We start from the raw sequence: 7,943 nt of genomic DNA, 5'->3' as shown, positions 1-7,943 counted from the left end.
ATGATGAACGAACGGTGACGGTGATAGCATTGTTGTCAGAATCGCGATTCGATCCAACGATTCTACGATTTTACGATCCAAAAATGCTTGACCGATCCTGGATCCTACGATTATATCATAGTTGTAGAATCTTACGATCCTATTAATTTGAAAATTTTTAGATATGAGATCATAATACGATCCTACGATTTTACGATCCTACGATCCGATTCCATAATAAAAAAATTAATATATAGTTTTATATAATGACACCGTAAAACCTAAATTTCGTGTAAGTTGTTCATACAATAATACTAAAATCATTAATTACCAATATTTTATTAATAAATATTAATAAATAAGTGTGTTGATTTTCAATTATATGTTTTTACCAAATAAAAAATTATATTTAGTGAGTTTGTAGAATCTTGCGATTCTACGATCCGATTCTACCGATCCGATCCTACCATCCCCATCGATCCAAAGTAGAATCCCGATCCTGACAACATTGGGTGATAGTGATGATCCATGGTTGAGAAGATTGAAGGGGAAAAAAATTGATTAAGAGTTGAAGACGTTGAATCGAGAAAGATCAGAGGATGATTGACAGTGTTAATGGTGATGGTTCCGGATGACAGTGGTGACTGTAACACCCCCTTCTTGCCCGACCAAGGCAATGGGAGGATGTTACCATCTCGGTTTCTCGAGGCGGTGAAATCAGAGTTACAATTAAGAAACAACTTAAATAAATAATAAGTTTAGTGATTACAAATAAATGAATGAATGATTAATAAATGTGAATTAGACATTATACAACTTATCTACCATCTAAGCTATCTATCTATGCTACACGACTCCAAGTCCAATGCTCGTCCCGTCTCGCACATGACATCAAAACAACTTGTACATAATCTACTCCCCATATGATCGGAAATATCATATGGATAGACACAGGTCACCCCAAAAATATGTGACAATTACACAGACACACAACTCGTCAGTTTCAATAAATGAATTTGGGACACAACATGATAAATAAAGACACAACATAAGAATGATACGAATGAGATATAATTATACAATCACCATGTCGGTGCCGGGACATGCCCAGACATACTCATAACCAGCGGTGCCAGGGACACTCCCCGACACCACTCCTCACACAAAGGTACTTGGACACGCCCAAACGTACCAGGTCTGAAAGCCAACCGGATCCCCTACCAGACGTCGTGTCTCAACCACGTGAGTCCCTCCGTACTCAAGTCATTAATGTGCACATGCCTCTTGGAGTTGGAAGCTCCAAGAGGTGACTCAAGCGTAAGAAGGCCTCCCAACCATCGTACGTCTCCTCAACAATAAGTACCACCACCAACAAGTTCCAACTATCACATGTATCATTAAATGTATCACAATATGCCAATATGCCCATTTCACAATGAATATACATACCTCTTACCAATTGTGCCTTTTCTCATATATCATGAATGCCAATCATACTACATAGTCATGTATACCAATAACCACATGTTAGAATGCAAATCCAACAACATAAGAGACTCACCAAGATTCCTCAAACTTTACCATGTGATGCAATACTACTCATAATATGAAAATGATGTACAAGACACACAAATATGCACACCAATATTGAGTGCTCGCCCACTCGACCGAGTGTCATGACACGGCTATCGCAACCCTATCAAAGATAAAACCTAACGGTCTCAACTAAAATGTAGCAGAGGCAGTCGAGTATCGAATCCACAGGGAGGTAATGTAATTATAGCTGTCTATTTCTAATCCTATGGTAACAATTGGGGGTTCGTTTGAAATTGGTTCTAAACTACGAAGTCTGAAGGAAAGAGAAATAGGGTAAAGAGTAATAAAAGCAATAAAATATGATTAAACTATCAAGAAGAGAGGGACATGTCGGGATTTCGGTTCACTACGGTAGTCCAATAACTCAGTTGTAACACTACAAGAAAACAAGACAAAGGCGACAGACATGCTACAGTCGCCAATTTGGCGACAGAAAAAAAAACTCGGGCGACCACTACCCGTCGCCAATTTGGCGACTATACCTTTTTATCCAAAAATCCGTATGAAATCCAAGGGCGACGAATATTATCAATTTGGCGACCGAAAACATCGCCAAATTTGGCGACCATTTCCGTCGCAAATTGGCGACCAAAAACGGTCGCTAATCCTCTGTATATTTTTTTTTTGCCAGTTTCTTCACCCCGTCCCCTTCATTCATTCTATCATCAACTTAAAAAAAAAAATCGTCAAGAAACCCGACGACCCGACGCCACCACCAACTACAACGACCACCGGACGCCACCACTCGCCGCCGCCATCCGCACACTACATCACCACATCACTACCGACCCTTTGTTTTTAATAAAGGTTTGTTTTCGACTCAAATCGATTTAATTACTTCAATCCTTCATATTTTGTTTAAGTTGTGATGCTTATTTAGTATCTAGTTGTAATTTATACATTAGTGATGCTTATTAATGTATGTAGTTGTAATTTAATTAGCATTTTTGTTAATTAATTTGAGTTAGGGTTAGAAATTGGGGTTTTTGTTAAATTAGTAATGTGATTTGATTAGGGGATGTAATTGAAGGTTATCTTGATAATATTAGTATTATTGAAGGTAGTAACTTAGTTTTAGTAATATTGAAGTAGTATTGTTGAAGGTAGTATAGTTTTATGAAGGTAGTATAATGTTAGGATTGTATAAATTTGCCTTATAATTAACCAAATTAAGTTAGAATGAGCATGATGTATAAATTTGTTAAATTAGTAATGTCATTTGATTAGGGGATTGTATAAATTTGCCTTATAATTTTGTTAAATTAGTAATGTCATTTGATTAGGGGATTGTATAAATTTGCCTTATAATTTTGACAACTTGTTAAATATATAATGACCTAGTACCCGTTCAAGAATTACTCATTAGGAGCAATTCTTGAATAGTCCCTATTTTGGGACTATCTTTGTACGTTTCAAGTCACTTAGGTAGTAAACACATAGTTGTGATTTTATTAATGAGAAAAGAATTTGGTTGCAATTTTCTCCAATGTTCTCTGAATACATATGTGGAATATGTATCTTTTCCACATTGTGTATTTGGAGAACTAAGGGGAATTGCTGCCGAATTTTTTTCTCATTAATAATTCACAAATGTGTGTTTGCTAGTGACTTGAAACGTACATTGATGGGTTTAGGTTGGAGTGATAAGGACCCAATTGAAATCTTGAAATTAGCATAAAATGGAGGATGAGATAACCATTGCTTTTTTTGTTGAAATTAAATATTATTATTTAAAATGGTTAGTTTGCTATATATTGCTTATAGATTAAAATGAAGAGATCTGAACGTAGCTGGATGTACGAAGAAAGAGTAGATAAGAAGAAACGTCCAATCGCTAGATTTGTAAAGGGAGTTCGTGGATTTATTGAATTTGCTAGATGTCAAGATTCATATGATTTGGAACAACATAAACTTAGGTGTCCTTGTACTAAATGTAAAAACTTAAAATATTTATTTGACATTGAAGTAGAAGAGCATCTTGTTACAAATGGTTTTTTTCCAAACTACTACAATTGGATCTCCCATGGAGAAAAATATTATCCCGAAGAGCCTCAAATCCAACAAAATGAGAACCCATATAGAGAAATGGTACTTGATGCCTTTCAGTCTAATGATTTCATTAATGACGACCGTGTACCAATGATTGATGAAGAACAACCAAACCCAAGAGCAAAAGCCTTTTTTGACATGCTAAGTGCTTCCGAAAAACCTTATATGAGGGGAGTAGAATGACATTGTTACAAGTTGCATCCAGGATAGTTTCTTTAAAATGTGAGTATAATATGCCATTTAAAGCCGTTGATAGTATTGCTACGTTGGTTGAGGATGTTATACCCGATAATAATGTTATGACCCTAAATTTCTATAATACCAAGAAAGTGGTCAAAGGTCTTCAACTTCCACATGAAAAGATTGATGCATGTCCTAAAGGATGTATGCTTTTTTGGAAAGATGATGCTTTGCTTGACAAATGTAAGAAATGTCAAAGGGATAGATATGAGACAAGTGAAGGAAATATTGTTTTGAAGGGGAAGAAGGGTAATAAAAGGAGTGGAAAGAGAAAGAAACCAATATCAAAAAACACATTAATTTATTTTCCATTAGCTCCTAGACTTCAAAGAATGTATGCCACGAAAAATCTTGCCAACCAAATGAGATGGCACAAAGAAAATCCTCGTACACCAGGAAAGATGTGTCATCCGAGTGACGGGGAGGAGTGGAAGCGTTTTGATAGGTTATATCCCGATTTTGCCGAGGAACCTCGCAATGTGAGACTTGGCTTGTGTACGGATGGGTTTGACCCTTTTGGCCAGTTTGGTAGAAACTACTCGTGTTGGCCCGTAATGACCACGCCGTACAACTTACCTCCCTGGCTTTGTCTCGAAAAGACAATTTATTTTCCTCTCTTTACTTATTCCCTGGTCCCCGATAACCCAAAAACCATCTGGATGTTTATTTACAACCGTTGGTGGAGGAACTGAAGTATTTGTGGGAAGTTGGTGTAGAAACATTTGATGTGTCGAAGAAGCAAAATTTCCAACTAAGAGCTTCATTGTTATGGACTATAAATGATTTTCCCGCATATGGTATGCTATCAGGATGGGCAACCGCTGGGCGAAAGGCATGTCCTTATTGCATGGATAGGTGTAAAGCATTTTAATCAATTGTAGTACACATGGCTCGTGGAGGAGGTAGGCAGCGCGGAGGCTATAGTGAGGGAGGTAGTAGCTCCCGAGAGCAGGAGGAGGACGTTGACCGTTCTACTACGGAGGTGAGTGAGGAGGAGGAGGAGGAGGTTGGTGTACCCCGACATACTGACGGCAGGATGATCCTTGATCCGAATGGTCTATGGTAATTTTTTATTCATTCTATTTTGTAATTTTTTTATTTAGTAATAAATGACTTTTTTTAGACATATGTTAATTATACATTATTTTTTATTCCTATATAATTATGTTTTTAACATGTTTGATTTCAGGTTTAGAAGTCAAACAGTTGTTCGTGGTGTGACTAATAGCACCCAAGAGAACATGACACACGGCGTTACTTGTTGGAGTAACGCTAGTGATGAAGATAAGGAGATGTGGTTCAACAACTTCCGGGTATCTATTTATAAAATATATATTATTAAATATAATTTATTTATTCTTTTTACCTTATTATTAATTTGTTTCTCATCTATGTGTTTATTTTTTGTAGCGTGTGTTCTATTGGCCAACCGACCTTGAGCGCCTAGTTTGGCAAAGGTATAATGACATTGGCAAGAAGAGGCTAAGGGACAACATGTATAAGGTGTCTAAGAGGAAGAAGGCGCCATCTTTCATGAAAGGTATTTAGTTTCTTTTAATACCCGTAATTAGTTAAAATTCATTACATATTTTGAAAATATATTAATTAATAATTGTTATTTTATTGATTACAGGTTCGTCATATGAGGAATATACCAAGTACCGGAACAGTCCTGAGTTCAAGGAAGCATCGGCCCGGAACAAGATCAACAGGAAAGGAGGAGATAAGGACGCGGAAGTTGAGCCTACTCATTATGGAGGGTCTCAATCTTTTCATGATCGTGTGGTGTTAGATGTAAGTTATTTGTCTTAGCTTTTAATTTAATAGTCTTCTAATTTAATTAGTCTCATTAATTATCATGTTTGAGTAACAATTTCCTTGTTTTTTTTCCTAAGACCAAGAAGAATAACGGTAAGGTACCCACGATTGTTGATCTCTTTGTTGACACTCACGCAAAGAAGACAAGCAAGGGCAAGTTGATCTTCGCGAAGGAAAAAGATCAACAGTTATATGTAAGTGTCAAAAAATAAAAATTTCTTAGCTTTTTAAAGTATATGTTTTATCAATTTTTAGATAAGTATCCTCTAACCATTAATGTTTTATCAATTTTTTAGGAACAATTCCTTGTCCGTAGGAAGAACAACCCGGAAATTGATGACAATGAGCTATGGTTTGATCTTGTTGAGGGGTTCCAAAGAGGAGATGTGTATGGAGCCGGGTCGGCAAAGGAGATTTTCTACCCTCCTACAAGAAGAAGAGGGTCAATATCCTCCCAACAACAACCTTATACCCCCAAGTGTCGTGAGTGTGCTCCAAGCTCAATTAGCCGCCAGGGAGAGGCAGGATGCCGAGAGGGAGAGGCGGGATGCCGAGAGAGATGCTGAAATTCGGAGGATGAAGGAGGAAATGGAACGGATGAACTCCTTCTTCGCCAATTGCAACACTGGGTGGCGCCCGCAACCAAAGGATCCTAGAGATCCTAATTTTGGAGGTGGTAGTGGAGCGGGAGCAAGTTTCCCTGTTATGTAGTTTTTTAGAGAACATGTTATTCCCGGATAATGTTAGATGACCAAAACTCGTAGAACTCGTAGTTGTGTGTATGGAACATGATTTTCTTTATCAAGTTTGGTTGTGTTGGCTTCCCATGTGTTCTCTGCTGGAAGTGTTGGTTTATTTGCAGGTTTTTACGTATTTGGCTAGGTCAAAAACGATTTTTAGGCTAAAAAAAATTTAATTTGGCGACGGATACTGGGCAATTGGCGACGGGAAACCGTCGCTAAGTTTCTGATCATGAATTAATTTTAGGGTCATTGGCGACGGGGAACAGTCGCCAAAATGGCGACCAAAATCAGTCGCCAAAATGGCGACCAAAATCAGTCGCCAATTCTGAAGATATGGAGATGACGTGGATTGTAAAAAGGCGACTAATGACAGTCGCTAAAAAGGCGACTACTGACAGTCGCCAATTTTGGTGACGAATTTCGGTCGCCCGCTTTAAAAAAATTCCGTCGCCAAAATTGGCGACGAAGGCCTGTCGCCAAAAGCGACTAAACCTAGCTACGAAGTGCGGGCGACGGGCCTTAGTCGCTTTATTCTTAATGGCGACTGTTCTCAGTCGCCTTATATGGTCGCCAATTACCTTATTTGTTGTAGTGTAAAAGATTCAGACGAACTAATGTGAGACGGATGTTAAAGGTCCTTTCGGTCCACTTTCTATCCTAAAATACCACTAATTTAACTTTCGTCCTCATTAGGGTAGTCTACTATTTATAGCAGGCCTATTTAGTCCAATCTTTCGATCCAGGATTAATTTTAGCCAGTTTAATGGGTGACATAGAAGCGTGCACTCAACTAGGTCGGGAATTACAGTTAAATTGCTATAGTGACAGAGTCTCGTGATCAATTCGTCTAATTCATTTACTAAATCGTCATCTTTCTACCGTAGATTCCCTAATCCCAACATGAAGGGAGTTTAGCTACTCATATCGGTAATTAAACTAACAAATGGGATAAATTTCCAAAGAAAAAACATAATGAATAAACAATAAATCGCAATAATGAAAATTAGGGCAGAGGAAAATAAGAACACAAATGAGAAATTAAAGCAACAAATGATTATTATTAAATAAGGAAAGGAAGGATTACAATCAGTGCGAATCCGGCGTAAAGAACAACTGAATCCGATCAACAATAATCCCAAGGAAAAGTAACAGTGAAGGAAGAAAAGCTACGTACTAAGGTTTTTCAGTAAAAAAGTTTGATAGTCTGAAAGATAGTTAAAGAGATGCTAATAACCTAGTAAATCATAGGTTAAATAGCCAAACAAACAAAGAGTTTGTGCGGAAATAAATAAAACACGGACTGATTAAAAGCCCATAATGACGAAACCACTCGATCGAGTGGATTAAACCACTCGATCGACCAAATTCTCAGCAAAAGTCACTCGATCGACCAATGGGTTACTCGATCGAGGACTTGGTCTTGTGCGACTTTACTTGATCGATCGAGGAACAAACTCGATCAACCATCGAGGGTGTAGAAACCACTCGATCGACTGGTAAACAGCTCGATCGAGTGAC

At 37.7% G+C, this 7,943-nt stretch overlaps 1 protein-coding gene across 1 annotated transcript; it reads left to right on the top strand.

Annotated features, from left to right (window-relative positions):
* The first annotated feature begins 2,256 nt into the window (after positions 1 to 2,256).
* LOC141630730 (uncharacterized) lies at positions 2,257 to 6,507 on the top strand. Its single transcript, XM_074443497.1, has 7 exons — positions 2,257 to 2,382; positions 4,746 to 4,926; positions 5,054 to 5,177; positions 5,275 to 5,404; positions 5,498 to 5,658; positions 5,760 to 5,876; positions 5,979 to 6,507. Exons 2-7 carry the CDS (start codon positions 4,751 to 4,753, stop codon positions 6,246 to 6,248), a joined length of 978 nt encoding a protein of 325 aa, XP_074299598.1. The 5' UTR covers positions 2,257 to 2,382; positions 4,746 to 4,750; the 3' UTR covers positions 6,249 to 6,507.
* Positions 6,508 to 7,943: the final 1,436 nt, after the last annotated feature.

The sequence above is a fragment of the Silene latifolia genome, chromosome 2 (assembly GCF_048544455.1).
Source record: "Silene latifolia isolate original U9 population chromosome 2, ASM4854445v1, whole genome shotgun sequence".
Lineage (NCBI taxonomy): Eukaryota > Viridiplantae > Streptophyta > Magnoliopsida > Caryophyllales > Caryophyllaceae > Silene > Silene latifolia.
The sequence above is the reverse complement of the archived record's forward strand: the minus strand, read 5'-3'. Positions and strand labels throughout refer to the sequence as shown.

Excerpts from the sequence above, each read along its gene's own strand:
- LOC141630730 (XM_074443497.1), top strand. The coding sequence starts at position 4,751 with ATGGCTCGTGGAGGAGGTAGGCAGCGCGGAGGCTATAGTGAGGGAGGT. Across the intron at positions 4,927-5,053 it reads CTTGATCCGAATGGTCTATG|GTTTAGAAGTCAAACAGTTG; the intron begins GTAATTTTTTAT and ends GTTTGATTTCAG. Across the intron at positions 5,405-5,497 it reads GGCGCCATCTTTCATGAAAG|GTTCGTCATATGAGGAATAT; the intron begins GTATTTAGTTTC and ends TATTGATTACAG.